This window comes from Camellia sinensis, unplaced genomic scaffold (genome assembly GCF_055761805.1).
Source record: "Camellia sinensis isolate YWXY unplaced genomic scaffold, ASM5576180v1 Unanchor1, whole genome shotgun sequence".
In the NCBI taxonomy this organism is placed as follows: domain Eukaryota; kingdom Viridiplantae; phylum Streptophyta; class Magnoliopsida; order Ericales; family Theaceae; genus Camellia; species Camellia sinensis.
In genome coordinates, this window is record NW_028128987.1 from 9889021 (window position 1) to 9915346 (window position 26326).

At 35.6% G+C, this 26326-nt stretch overlaps 2 protein-coding genes across 2 annotated transcripts; one reads left to right on the forward strand and one right to left on the reverse strand.

The window, feature by feature from the left end:
- The first annotated feature begins 3524 nt into the window (after positions 1-3524).
- On the forward strand, positions 3525-8538 carry LOC145814346 (F-box protein At2g32560-like). Its single transcript, XM_082911020.1, has 5 exons — positions 3525-5377; positions 5505-5584; positions 5768-5946; positions 6478-6552; positions 8024-8538. The coding sequence occupies exons 1-5, from the start codon at positions 4712-4714 to the stop codon at positions 8209-8211; spliced, it is 1188 nt and encodes a 395-aa protein (XP_082767146.1). The 5' UTR covers positions 3525-4711; the 3' UTR covers positions 8212-8538.
- Positions 8539-13553: 5015 nt separating this feature from the next.
- LOC114257173 (uncharacterized) lies at positions 13554-15073 on the reverse strand. Its single transcript, XM_028196947.2, has one exon. It carries the CDS (start codon positions 14846-14848, stop codon positions 13637-13639), a length of 1212 nt encoding a protein of 403 aa, XP_028052748.2. The 5' UTR covers positions 14849-15073; the 3' UTR covers positions 13554-13636.
- Between the last annotated feature and the right edge of the window lie 11253 nt (positions 15074-26326).

Sequence of the window (26326 nt, forward strand, 5' to 3'; positions counted from 1 at the left end):
AAACATTTTGACATCAAAAACATGGGCATTGCTGATATAATTCTTGGTATGAAAATTACCAAAACATCAGAAGGATATACTTTGTCACAATCTCATTACATTGAGAAAATACTTGATAAATTTAGCAAAGATGATGATCATCTTGTTAGAACACCTGTAGATGTTAATTTGTATCTTTTTAAGAATGTATAGGAAAGTATTTCTCAATTAGAGTATGTCCAAATTATTGAAAGCTTAATGTACTTGATGAACTGCATTCGCCCAGATATAGCTTATGCAGTAAGTAAATTAAGTAGATATACGAGTAATCTGGGAGTAGAACACTGGAAAGCAATTATAAGAGTTCTTAGATATCTCCAATTTACTCATAACATTGGGCTTAATTATGCTAGATATCCAGCAGTACTTGAAGGATATTGGGATGCAAATTGGATATCGGATACTAGAGACTCGAAGTCCACCAGTGGATATGTCTTTACTCTTGGTGGGGGGACTGTATCTTGGAAATCTTCCAAACAGACTTGTATTGCTAGGTCTCCTATGGAATCAGAATTCATAGCTTTAGACAAAGCTGTGGAAGAGGCAGAATGGCTTCACCACTTCCTTGAAGATATTCCAATATGGCCAAAACCGGTGCCTGCTATATGCATACATTGCGATAGTCAATCAGCTGTAGGTAGAGCACAGAGTCATATGTATAACGGTAAGTCACGATACATTCGTCGTCGACATAATACCATAAGACAACTACTCTCTAATGGAATTATTTCCATAGAATATGTTAAGTCTAAAGACAACATAGCAGATCCACTAACCAAAGGGTTAGCAAGAGAGTTAGTTGAGAATTCATCGAGGGGAATGGAACTAAAGTCTATTAAATAAGAGTTACCACAACGGCAACCCAACCTAGTTGACTGGAGATCCCAAGATCTAGGTTCAAAGGGACAACCGAGTTGTCTATGACTCAGAAGGATCACTGGGGAGTTAAACTCCTACCCATTTCTATGATGAAATAGTGATGACTGCAGCGTTTTAGGTTAAGTAAAATTTTAATGATTCTTATATCTTGGTAAACCTAGTGAAGTATGGCAGGATACTCTTCATAAGAATCACCTATATGAGTGTGAACTGGGCCGGTTCTATGAAATTTGTGAAGGGCTACAATTTTCTAGAGTACTCATGAAAGACCAGGTTGTTCAGGGCCAAAATGAACACAATAGTGAGAACTAAACTGTGTCTGAGAATAAACTGTGTGAGTCCTATTGTCTTGGTTTACATAAACGGCTGAACAGTTCAAGACATCATGTTCACTGGTTAGCTAGTAAATCCAATAGTGTCTCACAAGGGAAGGTTCAAAGCCAAAAGCTACCTATCATTTGCAGAATATTTTCAATTTCTGTACTCTCTGAATTTAGATCATGTTGTTGCATTTTCTCTTCGTCAAATTCCATTCATGTGGGGAATTGTTGGAAAAATTGGTTTATATAGGCTTATTTTGGGCTATCTTTGAGCCCAAAATTGAGTGGACCCCGAACGTCTTTTGGGTCGGGTCCGAAGAGGTGAAGTGTTCCTTGCCGCGTGGCAAGTCACACGGTGAAGACGGTTCGTCAAAACCATTTATGAGTGAATGGGAACATGACGTCGTTTTCGGGTTCGTGGAATGAACATTTAAAGGTTTTATTGTGGGTTTCCTTGTGAGGCTTGTCCTACATTGAAACTTTAAGAGAGTTTTGTTGAGTTTATAAGCTCTAGCCTACAACACTTGGGTTGGACCCCAAGGGGCACCCCAAGTTTGTAGAAGAGAGGAGTTATGGACAAAGTGAACCTTAGCCCAAACCACCACACACGCGTGCGCGCGGCGCCGGCACCGTCTGTCCGGCCGTGCCGGGCGCGAGTGTGGGTTGTGGGTCGGGTCGATTCTTGCGTTAATTTTTTTGACAAAATTCATTTGAATTTTTTCAAAAAATATTGCGTAAATTTAATTCAAATTTGAATTCCAATTTTCGTCCAACTTCTGTCTGAAATCCCTCAACAGAATAAAACTGTTTTTCAGTTATTTAACTTCCAGAAACTACCCAGCAGTTCCGGGTTTAACTGCCCAGCAGTTAAATTTGTTCAAATAGGTTAGATCTGTTTGAATTTTGAAGTATACATGTTCGGTTCCTCACAGCACTTGTTGGATTCAAAATTACACCTGTTGGGTCCTATTTATACCTAGACTATTCCTGCATTTTTTCCAATCCAAAAAATCAGTCTGCAAGTTATGCTTTTGCTGTCCAGATTTTATTCTTTGCATTTTAATCTCCATTCTAGTTTTAGAGATAATTTAAAGAGAGTATAAGAACATAAGGTTCTAGTTCGCCGTACAAATTTGTGTGGAGTGCTACTACAAGTTTGTGAAGATCATTGTATCCTGGGAGATAGATGCCACTCAACCGTAAGCACCGTAGCGGGGTGAATCTGTCTTAAGAACAGAGTGTCACACACTTGACTTGGTCTTTTATTTTTTTTAATTCGGTTCGATAAATAAATTCGGTACGTTATTTATTTATTTGTTTGTTTTTGTTTCAATTTATTTTATTTACACAGAAGATTGTTCCAACATGATGAAGGCCTCTTTCATACTAATCGGAGCATTAGCAGCTGCCATGGTTGCGAGATTGAATCTCTAAGATCATAACTCAAATAAACAACGAAGGTGGTGGCGGCAGCAGTGGTGGTTGCAACAATCATGGCGGTGGAGAAGGCGTCAGCGTGGGAAGCAGACGAAGAGGCTACGACGAAGAGAGAGAGAGAGAGAGAGAGAGAGAATAAGAGAGTGGGTGTGATATATGGGTGTGTGTGAGATATAGATTCATAAACGGGTGAAGGACCTTAAGCTATAAAATATATATATATATATATATATATATATATATATATATATATATATATATCTATTGTGGTCCTCTCTCATTACTAAAAGTTAGAGAGGGATGGTAGACTAAATATCCCTTTATAATTCTAAATTTTAAAATTTTCTAAAAATATTTAATTTGAACTTATTTCCATTTCTCTATTTAAAAAAATTAAACCCTATTGCAGACCCTGTTATTTATTTATTTATTTATTAGTTATCACATTGACTCTAAATTAATGTATGGAACAGATATTATCTCTTTCTCTACATAATTTTTTTTTAAAAATCTCTTTGATTAAAACACAATTTAATAAAAATAATATTAAAATATATAATTAATTATCCACTAAATGAATTTTTTTGTGTTATGCCAATTCAGTTTTGATCTAATTTGTTTATTTATCTTGTTATCAATGTCATATTATGTTATATTCCTATTTGAGTTATACCTTATATAATTTAAAAAAATTTATGTCAAATTATTTAGGACAATTTTTTACTTAGTGGTATAGTTAATTTATTAAATAAAAATAAATTAAATAAAAAATAATAATTATCTGGCGTTTGAGACAAGGTACTACATGTATGGCTGATGGGTTTGCTATGTTATTCGGTTGTCCTGTCTTTCAATTCAATTATATGAAAATTTTAAGATATAAAAATCTTAAAATATATTCAATAATTATGAGAGAATTAGGACAAGGAAAGAGAATTATTTAGGGACAGAATCCTTGCACGTTATTGGGTCACATTTTGTGGTTGGTCGGCCGGCCTTACCTCCGACCTCTTGTCCGTCTAGAGAGAGAGAGAGATTAACTGTTGGTTTCTGATAGGATATCCATACTAAAAGTTTCATTACTCCATTGTCATCTTTTTAACAGTGAACCAACCACCACAATCCGATAGACAAAACAATTCTGTTTTACTGCTTTCGTATTTTTTGCCCAGTACCTGTTTGTTTTTTTGCGTAACAGACATATTGAAGTGGTATGTGTGGGGGTTAAAGGAGGAGGATTTGGTGAGTTGTGAAAGAATCTGATGGACTGATAGAATAGGAGGAGGAGGTGAGAGGGCCCCACTTTCTGCAAGTTTTAAATTCATCATCTTCTTCATCAATCAATTTCTTCATCCTCTCTTTTCCCACTTGGATTCTCTCTCTCCTTTTAAGTTTTTGTTTCTTTACTCTGTAAGTAGTAGTAATAATAATAATATTACTAGATCTTTTTATTTTGTTGGTTGCACCTAATTTTGCTTCAATCCCAACTACCCAGATCTCTTTCTCACCTTATTATTTTCAAATAGGTTTGTATTTGTTTCACTGCAACTCAGAGATTTGTAGATACGGGTCTTTGTATCTAGACCCATCTTTTCTTTTTTCTTTTTTCTTTTGTTAATATCTTCTCCTTGAGATTTCCCAGTAGTCAGAGACACCCATAGATTGCTCTGAATTCCCCACTCTCTGGATTCAACCAAGATTAGCTATTTAGTTACTCTCTGTCTCTCTAGATGTAATTGACAGGGCAAAGAAGCAATTCTTGAGCTTTCTTTGGTTTCCAGATTGGTTTTTGTGAGCTCCACACAAGTTTGTTCTCCATTTTAGTTTAGACTTGGACAACAGCGAGGCCCACTATTTGGTTTGCTGGGTTTCGTGGAATCGATAAAAACCCAAGTTTTTGGAAAGGAAGTTGGAGATCCTTTTCTTGTTCTTTGAATGGTATTTGCCACTGCTTTCCCACAATTGATTCCTTAACTTTGATCATCATCATTTATGCCGAACTCAAATCCAACCCATAACCCAAATCCTGTTTTCAAATGTTTTTCTTCTTGATCACTTGCCTCTCCTTCATCTTCTTTTACAAGTCCCTCCCTCTCAAGCCCCTCCCAAAGTGGGCACATGAGATGAGACTCTTATCCTTTTATTTTTGGAAAGAACTATCATTTTTTCACATTAGCAAATTGATAAAGAGCAGCCTCTTTGGCAATTTCATTCCAATTCCGTCGACAATGGCAATGAAGAAGAAGACTCCGAGCTCAAAAGTTGAGAATGTTGAGGAAACAACAGAGATGTGTGTCCTTGATTTACCCGAATTGATTTTGGAGAGCATTCTAGAGAGGCTTCCAGCAAATGGGCTTTGTAGTATGGCAAGTGTATGCAATTCTTTGAGGGATAAGTGTTCGAGTGACCACCTTTGGGAAAGGCATATGAAGCAGAAATGGGGTCGAATTATCGGTCCTGCTGCACACCGCAAGTGGCAGTGGCATACAGCTTCCAGAAAAGATTGTGGCTTCCTTGATCGAAGCCAGCGAAGAGGCTTGATCAAGTCTCTTTCTCATCTCTGGCCTCTTTCGCTAATTAGATCAAATTTTGACAATATTAGCAAGAGGAATAGTTCTCTGCCCGTTGATTCAATTATGTCTTGGTATATTGCTCTTGAGACTGGCAAGTTCTGGTTTCCTGCACAGGTCTATAACCGTGAGGTATTGGCTGTAACTTCATGTTTTGGGAAAACAGAAAATGAAAACGATACCAAACTTGCAATTTGTTTTCCTTTAAAACCAATTTTGATCAAAAGAGTTTTTTTTTTTTTTTTTGGTTGTGCTACAGAATGGACATGTTGGGTTTATGCTGTCATGCTATGATGCAGAGCTTTGCTATGATCCTCTCACTGACACTTTCCAGGCCAGGTAATTGGAAGGATGTCCTTAATTGAACTTAAATCTCAATGATTCATTTTTAACTCTTTGTATTAATTACAATTTGATCTGGGTTTGTCAAATTCCTCTGGTTCATAGTGTCTTACGTTGAGCAGTGATAACATATGTTGTGAGAAATTGGAGGTTGAGCTTTGTGTGATTTGTATTTTGCAGGTATCCACCACATGGAAGAAGGCCAGTTGCATTAGAGAACTGTGTGACTTGGGATAGGCTAAGGGCACCTCCTATCGATACTTCCCCTCATGATCTTCACAACTCTGATTGTTTGAATGAATTATGCCCCGGAGATCACATTGAGATTCAGTGGAGGAGAAACAAAGAATTCCCTTATGGTTCGTTTTTTGTGCTAAATTCTCACATTCATTTTCAAATTCATTTCCTTTATGTGCCCAGAACCGGACACAACCCCATATGGGGGCATGGTTGTGTCCGGTTCTATTGATAGATTCGGTGCACTTGTTTGGATTGTTGAGTGGTTAGTAGATTTCATTAATGAAAAATAAAGAACAAACAAAAGGGGGAAATCTACAATAGAAGGCGTGTTTGGCTCTAAGTTAGATTTCATTTACTACTTTAAACAGCTGTTAGTTGCTTTTTTTTATTTATTATTATTTAATTGGGAATATCAACAACAGTGATCCACAATTAATATACAAATTTCATTTTGTCCTCTTTCCTCATGGTGGAGGAGCAGTCGTTGTTAGGTGGCAAGTTTTGTCAAAGATGGAAAACTTCATATGTTGGAAGTGATTCTTCCCTGAGCTTTCTTTGAAACGCAACCAAAATGTATTGGATTCTCAAGAGACAAATAAATCTATACACCTAACTGATTAGATGTATTTGTGCCATGTGCATGTATGCAGGTTGGTGGTATGGTGTTGTAGGTCACTTGGAATCATGTGATGGGAGTGACAATTACTGTAGTTGTCATGAAAGTGGTAAGTTTATTTCATCTTTTATTTACAAATTTTGTATAGATAGTAAGAATTTTCTCTCCCTTTCTTGAGTGTAGAACTGTTAAGTAGACGACTAATACATGAACTTGGAAAGGGCGGTTTGGCCGAAAACAACTTCTCTAGAAATGGGGGTGAGGCCATGTGCATCTTACCCTCCCCAAATCCCATTTTAAACAGACTCTCGTGCACTGAGTCACTCTTAATTAACTAATATATGAACTTGGGAGTGTTTTTAAGTTCCTCGTCTTTCAAGGTATTAAATTTTCTTTTCTATGAAAGCATTAACATCTTGCAAAATGTGGTTGAGAGCACTTTAAAGATATCATCACAAATGAGACCTTAGTTCTTGATATATCCATTTCTTGACTCCTTTCTTTCAGTATGTGGGTCACCTTATGTGCAATTTAACTGGTCCTCCTTGACAGTATGTCTTAATTTTGTTCAGCAGTGTCATAAACTGTGTATCAGTTGAGTATTTAAGGCCAGTTAGGCTGAAAGCTACTTTTGTTCCCTCTGAGGCACTGTTTGGTTGTAGTGTTGGAATGATTATGCCTTCTTCCCTATCAGTTTTTAAGTTTTTCTAATGATTTTTTTAGGCGACATTCTTGGCAAGCTTGTTTACTTTTTAATATAAAATGACCAAATATACCCTTCATAAGAATGCATTATAATGCAACATTATCTCCAAATTTTGCACCAATGAAAATTGTTAAGAATTTGAAAATCGTATTTCTAGAAAATATATTTTCAATAATTTCAATCAATTAAAGGATTATGTTAATTTTAATCAAATGAAACTTTGATGTTATTTAGTTTTTTTGTGCTATAAAAGCCCAAAAGCCAACTTCAAGCGGACTACTTAGGCTATATTTGGATAATGGATTTGGAAAGGGGAAAGGGAAAGGGAAAAAGTGAGTAAAATGTAATTATATTTCATTCACATTTCACCCACCTTTTTCTTTTTTCCTTTTCAAATCCCTACTCAAATTCATGATTTGAATATAGCCATAAGGAGGGTTGATGTCCCTACGCTAATATTGCAATTGAATCTTCATAGAATTTTAGACACCCAACTTTACTTCTTGTACCCACTTTGACCTTCCATTTTTTTTTTTTTTTGGTTATAGATACCCACCTTGACCTTACTGCTATAGTTAAAGATGTTTATTTATATGGTTTTTGAATTTCTAGTTAAAGCCCATTTCGGCTAATGTGTGCTAATAGGAATATCCTCCTCTTTCTTGTTTTACTTATCTATTCCCCACTTATATGTGTACATTGGCACCCATTTTGGAGTGTCTTTGCTTTCGTAGCATGGGAGTTACGTTTTGAAAGGTAGTGAATATATCAAAATGATATAGTAGAAGATAACTAAAACACTATGACTGTTATTATCATTGATGGAAAAGTTGTAATCATATATGAGATTTGTTAATTATAATGCATATGACAGGCACAGTGGTGCTGGAGTTCAACCAATACGCTCCTGGTTCACGGTGGAGACGAACTTTCCTCAACCGGAAAAACCATCGCGAAGAAGGAAATGAGGCAGATGGGTTTTATGGCGGAGTTAGAAAACTTCACAACAAAGATGAGATTTCCACGTGGAGGGAACTTTGGCCACCAGAAGTTCTGGAATAGGCCTCAAATTGAAATAAGGCTTAATACCACTACTGATTGCAGTATGGACATAGAAGGTTAATTTCGTTCCTATTTTCCAGTTCAGTTGCATCAATCTGGAGTCCTTGGTTGTTTGGTGCAGCTTATATAAGTTGGTTATAGCTTCTTTTTTTATTTTCGAAGTCTGTGCCGGACTATGTAGTTCAACTTCTACTTACAGCTTATTAGGAAAAAATAGCTTAAATAAGTTGGGGAAAAAAAAAGTTGATTATTTGAAGTTGGGGGAGAAGTGCTTTTGGTTTCTACTTTCTAATTATCAGTTTTCAGCTTACAAAAATTTGCACCAAACAGGTTTCTCTTCTCTTTTAGCTTAAAAATATTTTTCCCGTGGTTAGTGATGGAACTGAGGTTTTACTGGGCAACATGGATGCTGGCATGCTGCACCTCAAAACTGCACAGTTTTGGGTGTTTTAAGTTAAAAAATATAAGTTTTTTCTACAATTCAAACTTAATGCCCTCCATAATTGCATGGTTTTGAGGTGCAATTTCACTGTTGCCCAGTAGGGACCCCAATTCTGGAAAATTAACATGGATACTTCGTGCAACCAAGCAATTACCATCTCTTTGTGTATTTGTATGATAATTTACCAATTTGTATACAAATATTCGACTATTGAATTCCATTTTGGTTACCTGTAGAATGTGTTAGAATTAGAAGTTTTATAGTGAATTATGTCAACCCAAGTGGTTGTTGGATTACAAAGTTCTTTGATTTTTCTGTCTGTTTTCTTTTACTTCTTCTGTTTTCTTGGCAAGAGGCAACCTGATAAAGCAGTGGTATCAATGCATCATCTTTGACACTATAGAAGCAATCTCTCTCTCTCTCTCTCTCTCTCTCTCTCTCTCTCATTTGTGTGAAGAGGCTACTGTCAAAAACCAAGGTTAGTTTTTGTCAAAGCAATCAATGTCTCATTTGTGTGAAGAGGCTACTGTCAAAAACAAAGGTTAGCTTTTGTCGAAGCAATCAATGGCTGTACTGTACAACTATTCAAAGCACTGATTGCTTTGTCAATAGCCTCCCTCACTTTAGCAATAGCCATGCCCTTAAGTTTAAATTATAATGATCACACTCCTTTCTGATTAACAAATTCAGTGGTGATTAAGAGCTCTAATAAGAGCACTAGTGATGTGGCAGCATAAAAAAAAAAAAACAAAACAAAACAAAACGAAGGCCAAAACATCAAATCACACACTGGGACTCATAAGTTGGAGCTCTTTTAGAGCTCACAATTTAGAGGTCTAAAGCATTTTTCTTAATAAATTACAGTTGCCTCTCAATTTTCACACAATTATTCAGATTTTTATGATATTTTTTAAATTGTATTACACTTAATTCTATCTCTTGAATTTTTTTCATTAGTAAACAAGACGAAATTTGCTAATGTCATTAATTTTTTAATTGCAATGACAAATTTACTTCCCATATTCCTTAACTAAGATTATAAACTAATTCCTTACCTTATCAAAGTTAAACAAGCCTCCAAACACCTCATTCTTCTATTTCTCCCTACACTCTTTCAACCCATAGCTCCAACCCCTTTTTGCTTGAATCCCTACAACCCCTCTTTTTCTTGTCTCATCTATCCTACACAACTAGGGATGCAACTTGGGCTAGATCAACAAATTTTTGAATTTGGTGTGGGCTTAGGTAGAAATTTAAAAACACGAATTAAGTTTGGACCCAACTTGGATAGAGACACTAACAAGCTGAGCAACCTAAACTCCAAATTGAATATATAAAATTATAAATATTAACACAAGTTAATATCAAGTTAGGGTAGAGCATATCATGTTGCAAATTGGGCTAGAGCAACTCGCAATACAATGCCGGTTGGGCTTAGATAACATAGGAGAAGAGAGATAGAGAGAGAAGGGGGAAGATGGAGGAGAAATAGGTCTAGGTTAAACACCTCAAGTATGCATCTTGCGCACTGAACATTTTTTTCCAGGGAGACGACGCCTAATTGGATTACCAAAAAAATAAAAGGAAAAATGAGAAACAAAGGAAACTTGGCTTAAATGCTTCGAATCAAAGATACATACCGAGAGATACAATTCTTTTGCTCATATGATTGACGTACAATTTGAAATTCGAAGAAATCTGGACTGCAATCTTCGATGTTTAGGGTTTTGCAAGTATCTTTCGTCCTCTCGCTCGTTTTCATACTCTCTCTCTCTCTCTCTCTCTCTCTCTCTCTTTACAGTGTTCTCTGTCTCTCTTTTTTTTCTCTCTCGTTGGGTTGTCTCTCTCTCTTTCTTTATATCTTTGGGTATAAAAAATGGGGCTCTTTGACTTCTTGATAATGACTAGTCTTTATTATAATATAATGGCATTTATGTATTTATTATTTAAAGCTCGCTATCATATACCGACTCATTTGGGAGGTGAGTTCTACACTAAGTACCTTGTAAGCGCATTAGTTTGTGAGCGGCAAGGTAGGTAGGGTAGATCCTTATCGCATCTCCTAGGTTGGTCATTGAGCATAATTCATGGGGTACGCAGTACCACTCATGGAGCCGGCTTCTCGGGAGGATGACAAGTGCCCGATCCGTGACAAGTGGTATCAGAGCTAGCCTAGGGGTACTATGATGGAGATGGTACATAGGACTTACACCAAGCACCTTCATTGTGGGGTCCGCACCAAGGGTGGTGTCCGCACAAGGTGGGTTCCCATGGGTAAGGGAACGGACAAGTATGGAGACAAGCAGGGTAATGTCCCCTTGACGAGGGCGTTAGGGACTGACGATAATAGCATGTCACGTACCGACTTATTGGGGATGCGAGTTCTACACCAAGAACCTTGCAAACGCATTAGTTTGTAAACAGTAATGCAGGCAGGGTAGGTAAATCCCTATATCGTATCTCTTGGGTTAGTCCTTTGGCATAATTCACGGGGTATGCAGTACCACTCGTAAAATCGACTTCTCAAGAGGATGACAAACGCTCAGTCCGTAACAAATCTCTTTCGTGGGTCTTTCCAACTTCCACCAAAACCTTCATCATTTAATAAAAGAGAATAACGTTTAATAATATCTTTATTTGAAATCAATAGCTATCTTTATGATATTATATATAGGGCTGTGTGTTTAAAATTTCAATGATATTTTTTAAGATCATTTTTTTACAGGTTGTTAATTTAAAAACTATTTATGTTATAATTAATTAATTATATATATAAAAAAAAACTCAAATATTATTTTAAAAACTATTTGTGCCTCTGTTTGGGAAGTGGGTTTTGTGGCTTTTTTGGCTAAAATAATCACAAAAAATAAAATAGATTTTTTAGTCCAATAAGACAAAACATCACATCCGACCCATAATCATTACATTCTTTCTCTCACAAAAAAAAATTAAAAAAGTCAAAAAAGTCAAAAGCCCTTTCCAAACCAAGCTTTTAGCCCCAGGTTAAAATAACCAAAAAAATTAAAAAGTCAACCCACTTCCCAAACGAAGCCTATGTTAATTTTTGTTGATTAGTTTATTTTATTTTTATTTACAGGTTATTCAAAAAGAGAATGAATATTTAAGTGATTCAAACCCTTTTTTTTTTTCTTTATAATTTTTTTTTTAATTTTTATATGATTACATTAGCATGTATAATTTATTTTTCAAAACTATTCAAGTTAAAATTTGCATATGCTTCCACAATTATAATAATTAAAAATAATAATTTTATACATCTAAGTCCAATAAAAATTTTTTTTGCCACAAACGTAATATGCATTTATGACATATAAAGTCATTAATTATTAAAATAAAATTTAAAAAACCCAGTTTATAGTGATTTAAAAATATGAAATATATTGGATTATAGTTAAAAATTTACATAAATTGATCAATATTTATTTTGAAACCTAATAAATATGATTATAGAAGAAAAAAAAAATATGTGTATCGGTGAGTTTTTTTCAAATTGTATAAAAAATTAAAAAAAAAATTTAGTATCGGTTACCGCAACCATTACACTACGGCCTTTACATCCCGCAACTGCACCACTGCCACCGCCACCATTACGACGACCACAACCACTTTTGAAAACCTTACTCTCAACCCATCCGAACTTACCTGAGTTGCACCATTACCCTCAACACTACTACCACCCCCGAAATGCATAGAGAGAGAGAGACATCACTGCCAACCACCAACACCACCTCCTCTTTCCCCATCACCTGCCACAGTCGCACTCCTTTGCCCCTTCCACCTCCATTGTTGTTGCCACCATCACAAACTACACCCATTTCCAAAAGATGTTGCTTCCTCCTTAAATTTATGTTCCTAGATAGGTCCAAAGGACCCTTAAAACATGGTTCTCAATTATCCAAAAAAGAAAAAGAAAGCAAATCTACTGCAATCCAGCACCATCTCCCTCTATCATTACCTCTTCTTCATTCAACATATTATCATTGTTATCCCACACATCCAATTTGCTCCTCCACCACACAATAAAATCCCAAAATTCAACAAAAATCTCCCAATAGAAACACCACAGCTAAATCACAACAAAATTACACCTTCAAACCCGTATTTAAAAGACCACTCAGGCTATAAATTCATTTCTGAATTTTTTAGATCATTAGGCCCAAGATCTAATCTCTTTAGGTCAAAAGGACACAATTTGTCAAAAAGAATAACTATTTGTTGAAATCAACCTATCTGTATATCTGTTAAAATTCACCAAACCAACTATCTGTTGAATATCACCCATTTTTCTACCTCACAAACCACCATCTGCTACCCGTGGTGACTTTTTTTGCGACTTTTTAGGCGAATTTTCTGGCGCCATTGAATTTTTCAGACGACTTTTTCCGACATATCCTTATCACCAAATAAGATTTTACCTTTGCTCTAATGCTGTATACCCCTTTCAAATAGACTTTTCCCCAATTTTTTCTATTTAAAAAAAAAAAAAAAAAAAATCTACTTGTCTAAATGCCCCAGTGCCAAAACTCATTTTAATACAAGAATAGAAAGAAAAAAAAGAAAAAAAATTAAACAATAAATCAACTATGCATTAGTATAAAATTTTTATAAAATGATGATCTTATGATTACATAAAACAAGAAGAACATTGGAGGAGGGTTTGGAAGATAGGATCCATAAAATAAATAAAATTAAAAATTAAAACTATCATTCAAACAATTTGATTTGAACTTACAGACTTTGTTTATTGTTTTAAGCAAGAAGACAAAAACAAAGACGATAGGAGAGACTCACATTCTGTGATTTAATTCTGTATATAATTTCATTTTCTTTTTAACAATCCCAAAAAACAAAAATAAAAACAAAAAAAGCAAAAAATAAATAAATAAAATTACAAGAGTAACATTAAGAATATCATCAACCCACAAAGTAGCAACGTAATTAATTGAGAAATTTCAGTAAGTGCTACACATGTTCCTTGAACTTTTTTTGACCACCAAAACTCATACAACGAGCCAGCCTCGGCTGATACTGTGTGAGTTCCATCTTGGGCTCTCCATTCACCTTTCCATTTGTGTTGTTGCTCTGATCATCATTTTCCTTAAACTTGAATGTCAATCTCCTCAAGTAACTCTTCTTCCATATTGCTGCAATCTGTTCTTTCAGTTTGACATCGTTCTTCTCTCTCCCAAACGACGCGTACTTTCGAATCAAACCTTTCACTCTCTCTCTTTTAGACCCCACATTGCCTTCATTTGCTTCATCAGTCTTGACAATGGTCCCTTCTTGGCCTACTATTGCTTTCACCGGTCTCACTCTTTCCCCAAAACCCGACCCCTCGTGCTTTTGTGGTCCTTTTGAGCTAATTTTCTCTACTTTTGATGACTTTTTGGGCTCATCAATTTGCTTGCTCTCGCGTCGATACCATCTTGCATAGGCTGCCCCTTTGGAATAGTCAATCACCTGATTTCGGTTTGGCCCAATTTGAAGTTTTTGCATTGGTTCTAATGGACCCACTTGTTTGTTTTCGTATTGTCGATCCCATTTGATATTTTCATGTTGTGGAGCAGTAGTGGTAGCGGTGTTGGTGGTTCTAAATGGTGAAAGAGACCTAGCACGCCTATGGTGGCTTGTCCTCCTCTTTTCTTCCTTAACTTTGTCCAAAGCAACCACGAATGGATCAAATTCATCATTCCACGTGCTTGGACGTCGAAATGAAATTTTAAATACCGAACTAGGCGATCTAGGCGAAGAAGCAGTTGTATTTTTGGGGCTAAGGCCATTGGCACGTTGAAGCCGGGGTGGGGGCTTTAGGGGAAGCACTTGGCCATTGCTAAAGAGCTCGTCTGCGAACGCCATTGAAGGCAACGTATCCCCACGTTGTCGTCTTTGTCGCTGATGATTATTCAGTTGGTACTCGAAATTCTGACATTTTTTATCAGTATCAAATTCCAAGACTTTGAGCCTGAATTTCTTGCTCGTTTCGAATTCAAAGTCATCAAAATTGAAGTTGACATCGGATTCGTAGCCCAACGAGGCATTTCTGAGCCCAATCTCTTTGATGGGACTTGTTGGCACGCTGTAGAAGTACATGCTGTTGAGGTTGCTGCACCTGCTTGGACTAGTTGGTGCACTCATCATATAGAAAGAACCATTGGCATTGGAAATTACTTCCATTTGACTATACAAGACGAGTTCGAGCAGTTTATGAACAATTTAAGTATATACAAGCTAGAAGAAGTTATAAACGAGACAAGCTCCCACTATAATCCTGCAAATATTACACAAGTGGCTTGAGAAGGGGATTGAGTGGAGACTATTTTGCTGCTGAATTTAAGGATAGACATAGACACATGTATGACTCTTTGTTTCTCTTAAATAATTAATTTTTAAATATTCAAACAAAAAGTTCAAGAAGACAAAAAAAAGTCCTTGTTTCTGTCCAGAACTGATAAAAAGCATTCAAAGTAAGCATTAAAAATGGTTAATGATGCATCAAAATCAAGCATTTATTATTTAGTACTATTCCTCTTCTTGGAGTGTGGCTTAGTGACATACAGGACCAAAAGTTTGTCCTTTTTATTGTATTATTATATATTTTGTTCAGAGCATATACTAGTGCTCAAAGATACGTTGCTTTGTAATTTTCAAATTTTGCAACAAAATTGAGCAGAAACATTGGTGGCTTGACTTTCTAAATTTAAAATTTTGATGACTCACACACGAGATCAGACCAAAAATTTAGCAATGAGAGTTGATTGTGGAATAATTATTCATTATTTTCAAAGTATCACTCAGTCTGTGGTGTGATGCTTTTAATATCCAATCTTTCGAGTTCAACTTTTTGAAAATGCATTAGAGATTAGTTTGGTTGTTAATTTTTAAATATCTAGAGATTAGTTCTTGACTTTCTAGTTACGCAATAACTCTGACCTAATTAGGCTGCGCTGCGTAGGAGATAACCTGAATTTTTAATAAATAAATAAACAAATAATATGAGTGAAGTCGGACTTGACTCGATTTGGTCAGTTGGATATAATACAAGGGGATGTTGGATGTAACTTATGGGGCTACTTATAGATTTTTATTTTGAAAATTTGTGTAAGAATATTTGATTCAAATTCTACTTATAGTTAGACATAGTTTCAATAAGTTGGGGGAAAAAAAATTATTGAAAAGTTGGGAAATAGTATTTTTAATTTTTCCTTTATATCAGCAATCAACTTATTATTAGAAACTGGGCTTAATGTGGGTTCTATCCATCTATTTTTGTGAAATTTCATTAGTTAATAATATCAAAGTATTTGAATAATCATCCATGACTCAGTCAGGAATTACAACTAGATTGGTTTGACATTTTGTAAGACAGCTTGATCAAAGAATCTAATTAACCAATTCCAAATGAGTTGATAATAAGAACTTGCAAATTAACCCACAAATTAAGTAGGGCGCAAGTGAAAATTTGGCAGTACGAAAAAAATGTTTGAGCAAATGCTTCAACTTGTACTAACATTTCAAATTAAAATTTTCAACTCTTATGTTAAGTTGTTTAATACCCTGGTTGGAATATGAATTTAAATAAAAAATTAAAAAGAAAAGGTGAAATACGTAAAAAAAAATTAACTTATATTTTATTTATATTTGTCTCTTTTTTTATTTTTCTTTCCAAATTCTTATTCAAATTTATAATCAAAAGGAAACCTAAATGTTATGAATCTTCTCTCCAGTTAGAATCTATCTGAGATGAATTCATTGAAGCCATGTTCCCACGTTAATAAAAAGTTTTGAGTCATTTTCTTTCTATTGTTTCACTTTCCCTTTATATATAGATATGTATATATATATATTAACATATCAACCCGTGTTATACATGGGTTAAATAAATAATTAAAATAATTTTAAAATTAAATAATAATATAAAATTTATTTAAAAATTATAGAAAAATAATTTTAAATAAATTAAATTTCAACCATTTTATTAGTATATATATTGCACTTGTTATATCATTAATTGAATATTTTAAGTTCACAATAAAAAAATAGATGTCATAATTTAATTGGTTGAAATGAAAAAAAAATAGAATAAATGAAAAAAATTATATTTATGATGCCATGAAAATACATTTCCTTTTGTAATTTTTTTAGTTGTAGTTTATTTTATGTTAAAATTTGTCATAAAACTTAAACATACATTTTTAGAAATAAAAGAATATATGTATTTTGATAAAATAGTTAAAATCAATCAAAAGATTAATCAACTTATACAAAAATTAATTAATTTAAACTGTCTTCAACTGAAACATGCACAATATTAAAATATTAAATATGAGCATATGGTTTACTTTATAAAACTAAAATAACTCATTTTTTTTCCTTCTTTTCTCAATGTGAGATTGTGTAAAATAAAAGTTAACAATTGTTTGGATGAGAAGTTTATTTCGAATCAAACAATCTCAACGGTTCAATTTTTACTTACATATCTAACCAATATATTTTGATATAACCGCTAAAATCACGGTTAAACCAGTAAATCAGTCAAATCAAAAATGATTCAACCTAATCGGCTAGGTCCAAAGACCTCACACAAAAATTAATTAATTAAAATTTTTAAATTTTATTTTAAAATTTACATCATCTTGAACTGAAACATGCACTATAATATTAAATGAAAATATAAGATTCACTTAATATAAGTGAAACAACTCACTTTTTCTTTCTTTTCCTGATGTGTGATTATAAAATAAAAGTTAACAATTGTTTGGACAGAAAGTTTATTTTTAATCAAGCAATCTCAACTGTTCAATCATTAATTAGGTTAATCTTTAGTTTATTTCGAATCAAACAAATATAACCAATATATTTTAATAAAACCATTAAAATTGCAGTTAAACTAATGAATTAGTCAAATCAAAAACGATTCAGCCTATTAGCTAAGTCAAAAGACCAATCAGCTTATACAAAAAGTAATTAATTAAAAATTTTAAATTTTATTTTAATTTTAAAATTTAAACTATTTTGAACTGAAACATGTACAATATTACAATATTAAATAAGAGCATAAGGTTTATATAGTGAAACAACTCATTTTTTCCTTCTTTTCTCGATGTGGCATTATAAAATAAAAGTTAACAATTGTTTAGGCAGGAAGTTCATTTCTAACAAACAACCTCAATTGTTCAATTTTTAATCAAGTCAATATTTAGTTTATTTCGAATCAAACAAATCTAACTAATATATTTTGATAAAATCGCTAAAAACGATTCAGTCCAATCAGCTAGGTCAAAAGACTAACCAATTTACATAAAAATTAATTAATTAAAACTTTTAAAATTTAAACCATCTTAAATCAAAATATATATAATATTATAATAATAAATGAGAACATAAGATTCATTTTACATAGACCACATTTTACGTAGACCACTCGAGTCAAAAATTCAATTTTAAATTTTCTTTAACTAAAGCTCCAAGCATTAATTTATCAATTCCACTAGGTAACTCGAATTTCTCCTGCCCCGAATGACCTGAATGTAAAGGGCTAGCGTAGTGAAAACCAAGCATTTAAAGAACAACAGAAAGAGAAGAGAGAGGAGAGGAGATTGACTAGAAGGCTTGTTATCTAGGTCTCGCAGAACCACCACTTTATTGAATCCAAATCCTCTTCATGAAATACAAAATTGATATATTCTCTCTCCTTAAATGGAAGTAGAGACACCACTGGAAGTGATTTTCAAATATGTGTGGCAACCATTAAAGATTTGAAGATTTGTTAAGAGAGAGATAAGGCAAGTAATATTCATTACCTCTAATCTCAAATCTCACCACCAAACCCACTTCTTCTTCTTCTTATTTTTCCTTTTCTCTCTCTAAAAATTATCAAAAACAAAATAAATTCAGATTCAAACTCAAAAACAAAATTGATAAATTAGGTCTAGATCAAGATATAAATCCTCCAATTAAGACAAGATTGTAAAACTCAAAAGCCTTTGCCTTTCTTTCCTCTCCAAAACAAACCAGTGTGTAAAAAAAATATAAATACAAATAAAACAGAGAGTAAAAAAAGGCAAAGGCTTGAGTTAGTATATTATATGTATTATATGTTAGTGCATATCTATATTAGCTGTAAAATACCAACTAGCTTTAATAATGTTGTCTCCTTAGTGCATGCTTTCCTGTTTCTTCTTTCGGCCACTTTTGGCCCCTTTGTAACACTCTCTCCTCTATATAAGAGAGTCATCTGAACATTGTTAATTTTAAGTTTATAACATTCAATACAACATATTCAATACACAATTCTTTCTCTTTCTTTATACATAAAACTAATATGGTATCAGAGCTAGGTTAACAACCTAGTCATTCTGCTTCACCGGCGGGCGGCAGCCTCGCCTTGGCCGCCCGCCGGACCTCTACACATACCTTGATCACTCTGCATGTGCTTCCTCCCCAGCTGCTATCCAAGCACAAACACAAACACTAGACATAAAGCCCCAATACTACAATCCCAAGCTCCCACTCAGAACTCTCTCTTCTTCCAAGAAATATGAGGGTTCATCGGATCTCATTAACCTTCGCTACCACATGGGACCCGTACTCTCCTCCCCGATCAACGTCTACCTCATCTGGTACGACAAATGGGCACCCACCCAGCAACTCCTCATCAAGGACTTCCTACTCTCCATCTCCACCACCCATCACCGCGCCGCCCCACCCACCATCGAGACAAGAGGCCACAATATTGATTCACGTCGGGGGGAGGGATCATTGACAAACCATACACCGAGCTCCATTCTCCACAGCCACAGACACACGGCAGCAGCAACCCAACATACACTCCACACACCCGACAAACACACACAGACCCAACACACACAAGGGGAGACCATACACACACAGCTTCATACACGCTGCCATAGACAGAGCTTTATACACACTTATCACACCCACGGGTAGGACCTTTACACCCAGCAGAGGCATACACAACACACACAAGAGAGACACCCAGTAGATTCATACACAGACAGCACACACGGCACAGACCAACTCTTCTCTCTCTAAACATTCCTAGACTCTCCTATCACACACAAAACCCAGCTCTCTCTAGCCCGAGACATGTACTGATCTCTCTCTTCTACTCTCTCTCTCTCTGCGTGCTGTGAGTTGTGTTCAATGGTTGGTGAAAGAGGTTTTTTTTTTTAGAGAGACAAAACACAGAGAGAGAGAGAGGCGATATTCTGCAATTGAATTGAATCCTCTCAATTTTTTATTCGTCCGCAATCTGTGTCTATGTCCTCTAGCTGGGTCTCTCAATCTACAACGCACATGGGTTTCTCTCTCTCTCTTTTGAGGGGCCACCCAGTCAAACGACTTCTTCCTTTATTTTATTCATCACCATATCCTCCACCCCCTCCCTATCTTTTTTTTTTTTTTCTAAACCATATTTTTGAACCAACAAACCAACAAACCATGTGCTGGTTTTACCCAAATTAATGGGCCACCCTACACCCAAATCAATGATTCTTTTATATTTTATTAATTTAATGGCTGGCACCATCATGGGTGACCAAAACCGTGGGCTCCATTATCATTTTATTTTATTTTATCTTTCTTTTTTCATTAAAAAAAAAAAAAAAAAAATTCCTTTTCTCTCTCGAGATTTCCTTATTTTAACGCTCCGTTGGTGAGCTTTTCCAGATTCCTGTTCCCACTACCTTCTTTTTATTTTATTTTATTTTTTTCTATCTTTCTTTTTTCATCAATATTTCATTATTATCCATCTTCGTTAGTGAGCATCATCCCTTTTTCCATTATTTTCTTATTATTATTATTTTTCCACCACAAACAAAAAAAAAACAAAACAAACAAAACAAAACAAAACAAAACAAAACAAAACAAAACAAAAAAAAAAAAAAATCAATCCCTTTGTTTCAACCTCCAATAGGTTTCTATCTTCCAACCTATTTGAGTTTGAGGGGGGGTTATACATATATCATGGTGAGCATGGTTACACACCATGCGAACCACCCAAGCCACCCCATGGCGCACTCCCTAAGTCGCCTCCTTGGTACACCACCACAAGCTTCTCCATCGGTCCGGCATGACCCCGTAAACTGTCCCGACATCGGTCCAACATGACCCCGTAAACTGTCCCGACATTGATTCCGGTCAGCTTCTACAACGGTCCGACATGACCCCGTAAACTGTCCCGACATTGATTCCGGTCAGCTTCTATATGGTCCGACATGACCCCGTAAACTGTCCCGACATTGATTCCGGTCAGCTTCTACATGGTCCGACATGACCTCATAAACTGTCCCGACATTGATTCCGGTTAGTTTCTACAACGGTTCGACACGACCATACAGTGTCTTCACCAACGGTCTGACACGACCATACAGTGTCTCCTATCCACTTTTATTTGTCAGTTTATTTTTACGTTTTGTTACTCTCTCCAAACTCAAGTTGGTTAGTATCTATCCTTCTTGAGTTTGAGGGGGGCTGTTAGTATATTATATGTATTATATGTTAGTGCATATCTATATTAGCTGTAAAATACCAACTAGCTTTAATAATGTTGTCTCCTTAGTGCATGCTTTCCTGTTTCTTCTTTCGGCCACTTTTGGCCCCTTTGTAACACTCTCTCCTCTATATAAGAGAGTCATCTGAACATTGTTAATTTTAAGTTTATAACATTCAATACAACATATTCAATACACAATTCTTTCTCTTTCTTTATACATAAAACTAATAGCTTGAATTCAATCAAAACAAAACAAAACAATCCTAATTAAAAAATAGGCCAGAGTGTAAAAAAAATAAAAATAAAAACAAAACAAAAAAACCAAAAAACTAGAGACAAAAACAGTGGAAATTATCACAAGATGAACAAAGGGGTGAACCATTCAGATTCTCTAATGAAAAGAAAACAGGGGAAAAGGGGTGCGTCACTAAAAAGAGCCACTGGAGAGGATCTGGAATCCACTTTCTTGGCCTTGGCTGCGTAGACCCCTTTTTTGTTCCTCACCATATCAATTTCAGGGAAGGCTCAGGATTTGATCTGCTGCCATGGATGAGGATTGATTTTTAATATGGGTTTGAATGTGGATGGAAATTGGGTTTTGATGCTGAATGGATTGGTGATTTCGGGTTTGATTTTGTATGGAAAATGAGAAGGGGTTTGGAGAAGAAGAAGTTCAAGTGCATTGCAGATTTGTAGCGCTCCAACATAAATGCGATAAATCTATCTCATAAGTGAAATCTCATAAGTGAAAGTATAATTGAAACGACATATTTTCATTAATCAGAACTTGATATACATTCACGTGATAGTAATAAGAAATGAAAGCTACACAAATAGTCATATGTCATGATAGTTTACATCTTTTTAGGTCACTGCTTGGGTATATATGTTGGTTTTTTGACTTTCGAATGTTATTATTATAATTATGAGCGCGCTAGTAAGGATCAATCAGTCCTTACAGAAAATTAATTGTTAACCAATTATCAGACGATTGTGTTTTAGTTCTTTTAGCCTCAATGAAGAGGACTTTTATTATTGGCTTGATTTAGGAGAATTAAGCAAATGACAATCAAATAAAGAGCAATTGAAACATTTCATTAAAATGAAAACTTACAATGATCCAATTCAACCTCGTAGAGGTTTACAGCAACAATCTACTTTAAACTACTCCTATGAACGAAGTGCAGTGCAGGAATTAAAGTACAGAAATGTAAAGAACAGGAAATGTAAAAACTGGAAAGAAAATAATATAGAATAAAACTGATTTTTTGAATTTGAGTCTAGTGGGCCTTTCTGGGGCTTTCTCTGCACTTCCAACCGTCGAATCGCTCCTCCATGATCGCTGATCATGTTGCCTTATAGTTAGCTCCACTATGCCATCACTTGCAATTAAGCTTCCTTCATAATTTTGAATTTGAATGTGAGTAACCGTTGAAGCCACATCACTTTATATCTCTTTGTTGATCAAACACTACATAGATCTCATAAAACCAATACTGACTGCCACGTGTTCGATCATGATTGAAAACTTGAATAGTCTTCCTGTATTGCCCTTATCCTGTCACGCGTTGAATTGTAATTGGCTTATACAAAATATGTAACCAACATTACCCCCCGCACTAATATACCCAATACTTGGTGATATTAGTGGATTAAAGTCTTTTATCCACGTTTTAGAACGTGCATGGGCTTTATATTTTTAGAAACACAACCGTCATTCATTGATGATTATTTGCATTAACTCCTCTTTGATCCCTTAAACATGCCCACTATCTCAGTATTTGAAAAGTCCAATTTAATGGAGAAATAGACCTTTTCTTATCTCGATCAAGCATATGAAGAGTTGTTTGATAAAACTATTTGTCCTCGAAAGAATCTTCATGCATTGATTAGCCACTTTTACCCACCTTCCTATACTCAAATCATGGAAGCTTTCGCAAATTATCAACCTTTGGATTACGAACATACTGTCCACAATCCCCTGATTCAGAAGTTTGCAAATATGGACATGGGAAGCTCTTCTTCTAATTCACAATCTTCTGCATGGGATGAGGCCGTGGCTTTCTTCTTCTGGGGTTTCTGGTTGGAGAGGCTGGTCGGACTCTAAGACATGTGAGTTAAAGGAGCGAATTAACCATCACTTTGTCGAGTTCACTGATCCTTTAGAGTTCCCTTCCTATGCGCGAAGCTCGGTGGTCTATCCTTATGTGCCCATCGATCACCGACATAGTTTAGAGGACAATCTACTTGTAGCATGGTACACATCATCCATGCCCATAAAAATAGTATGAGCTACCCTTCGCCCAGAAGAGGCACAGAGGTATAACCCATCATTTTTAGCCAAGAAGGCGAAGCTTCATCCTTCTGACTGGCTTGATTGTGTTAATGTCCCTCGGTTCCTTCCTTCCTTCGAAATGGAAGCCTCTATACCTCCTCCTCCGCAAAACCTTCCTGGATAAAGAGATTGAAGCTTACCCTTTCTGCGGAGAAGGTTTTTCCTCCTTACAAGCCTTTACCTCCTCCTACTCCAACTCAATAAAAGCAAGCCCAACTTCTGCTTGCGGACTTTTCTCACTTGTCTTTCAATGTTCTTGAGGATGATGTTCCTCTCAAGAACCTTCAATGGGGTTGTGATATTCTGACTCGGGGTCATGTTCTCAACCCCATCGCCCAAGCAGAACTCCACATGTTTTTGGTCCAACTCCCATTGCTTCTCCATTGGCACCGGACTTCTTTGGCCACCACCCAATCTTTGGACTAACTTTCATCCCTCCGAGTTCATACCCAGTACGAAACAGAGAACCTCGTCGAGGAATACAATGATTTCAAGAATAAAAACTCTACGTAATGGGATGACTTGGATATGATGAGCTAGAACAAGGGCTAAAAGAGACAGCGTTCGAAATAAAGGCTGAAGAGCTCTTTTATCAAATGAGAGCGCATCAACTTCAGCAACCAAACTTGGAACAAATAGAGGATAGAATAAAAAAAAGAACATAAATTTATTGACCATAGCTGGACTAAATTCCATGATCTCGTTATTTAGTCTATTCCTTACTTTTATGAACTGGAATTTGTACCCAAAAAGGAACTTTTAATGTAATTGCTTTTGTTTTAATACATCTAAGTTTTTTCTCTTTGTTTGGCATGGTTCGAATTTATCTCTGTTTGCCTTCATAAGTAAATTTAGGGCTTCGAACTATCCAATCTCAGCCTTCGAATCTGGATTCAATTGTCTTAAATGAAACACTGGAAAACCAACATGAACTTTTCCAATTTATGGAATACAGTTGACAACTTTTGCTGATTTTTATTTTAGAATCAGTGCTTCGAATTTTGACAATCTTGGTCTCTAAAGCTTGTTTTAAACATATCCAACATATGGTCATATGGTTAGTACAATCAATTAGTTTTAAACTGACCACTCTCCAAACAACAGTCCATAATTTCCAAAATATGGAAGCCCCTCTCAAGGGCTGCATTGTTTAAATTCGAAAAAAACAAACTCTTCTGTATATTGCCAAACCAACTATTGGTTTTGATATTTCGAACAACAATTTCCATTGCTTCGAAGGATTTATTCTTACTAAGATACCAGAAAACAGGCTCTTAATCCTTTGACGTAAACAAATATCAAAACATTCCTTCACCGCGAGGCATGGAATGTGCTTCGAAATAAGCTTTCGACGTTCGAAGCCGTATGTCATTTCAGTTTGGCGCCCAAAATTGGCTTTGAAACCAAATAATTTATTATACTTCGAACAACAATTCCCATCCTTAAGGGATCTCTAGTTTTGCTTCGAAGGATACTACTCTCACTAAGAAACCTAAAACAGGTCTTTAAACCCCTTCAAAGTAAACAAATACTTGAACATTTTTACATCCTTAGGTATGGAATGTTCTTCGAAGCAGGCTTCCGACATTCGAAGTCGCTTGTCTTTTCATTTTGGGCGCTAAAACTGGCTTCGAAGCCAAATGTTTTATTTCAAAGCTAACGTCAACATCTGAGATGTGTTTTTCCCTCCAAAAGTATCAATATTGAAAGAAACTCTTCGTATCTGTACTTTTAGTACTTCTCTATGAATTATACGATATATTTTCCAGACACAAAGGTTTTTAGAACCCTTTTACTTCATATTCTGAAATCACTCATTTGTTCAACACACAAACCCTTCCCCTTTATTAACCCTCTCTTCCTTGCTACTTGCCACCAATGGATTCTTCTTCTCTGAAAGTACTAACTGATGATCGTATAAGCCCAACAATGGCTTTGAAGAGATGTATTGAGGAAGAGATCGCCAAACTTACAGCTGATGGGTCAAGCGCCATAGACGGATGCCTCTTTGTTTCTCGCCATAGCGATAAACAAGAATACATCCTAGGTCCTATCTTTCAGCTTTATACCCTCGCTTGGAGGACCACTTTCTTCTCTATGAAAGGGGACTCAACTAAGGGAATTGGAGAATGACCTGTCCTCACCGTTGTTGGCCGACATTGAGAGCTGAGTGGGAGGAATGGTATGACAGAGTTGTGCCTGCAAGAGAAGATGACTTGCAAGAGCTCTGTATTCTCGACGCCCTTCATCTTTCCAGGTTTATCATTCCTGAAGACCCTTTTTTGATTACTGCTGCTCTTTGCTTTTGGAACATGGCTTTTAATTTTTTTCAGTTTCGGTGTGGCATGATGGCTCCCACCGTTCTTGATATCTGCCATCTCCTAGGGCTTTCACCCCTTGGTACTCCTTTTACACCCAACTACCCGAACCTTTCTGTTAAGTTTTCCCTTCCTCCCTTAAATTCCTCCTATAATGACTTTGTAAAGGCTGAAAACAAAAGGGTAGGCCCCGTGAGAGATAGAGGACTTTTTTCCTTTATTTTATACTAGTTGTGTAAATTTCTCTTTTGTACATCATCTCAACAGATTATGCCTGAATTCGTCCCACTTGCGAAGGCCCTTGTTTTGAAGAAACGCATAGCCTTGGCCCCATATCTCTTAGGCCATATTTATAGAGCTTGCTCCCAATTTTGTGAGAAACCTCTTGACATCAACCAAGGAGGTCCCCTTTGGGTGCTCCAACTCTGGCTCTTTGCTTACTTCACTGATTTGCATCCCAAATGCTTAAAATTCCTTGTTCAGGA

Coding starts and splice junctions, on each gene's coding strand:
- LOC145814346 (XM_082911020.1), top strand. CDS start 4,712: ATGTTTTTCTTCTTGATCACTTGCCTCTCCTTCATCTTCTTTTACAAG. Junction 5,378..5,504: donor CACAGGTCTATAACCGTGAG/GTATTGGCTGTA, acceptor GTTGTGCTACAG/AATGGACATGTTGGGTTTAT. Junction 5,947..6,477: donor AAACAAAGAATTCCCTTATG/GTTCGTTTTTTG, acceptor GCATGTATGCAG/GTTGGTGGTATGGTGTTGTA.
- LOC114257173 (XM_028196947.2), bottom strand. CDS start 14,848: ATGGAAGTAATTTCCAATGCCAATGGTTCTTTCTATATGATGAGTGCA.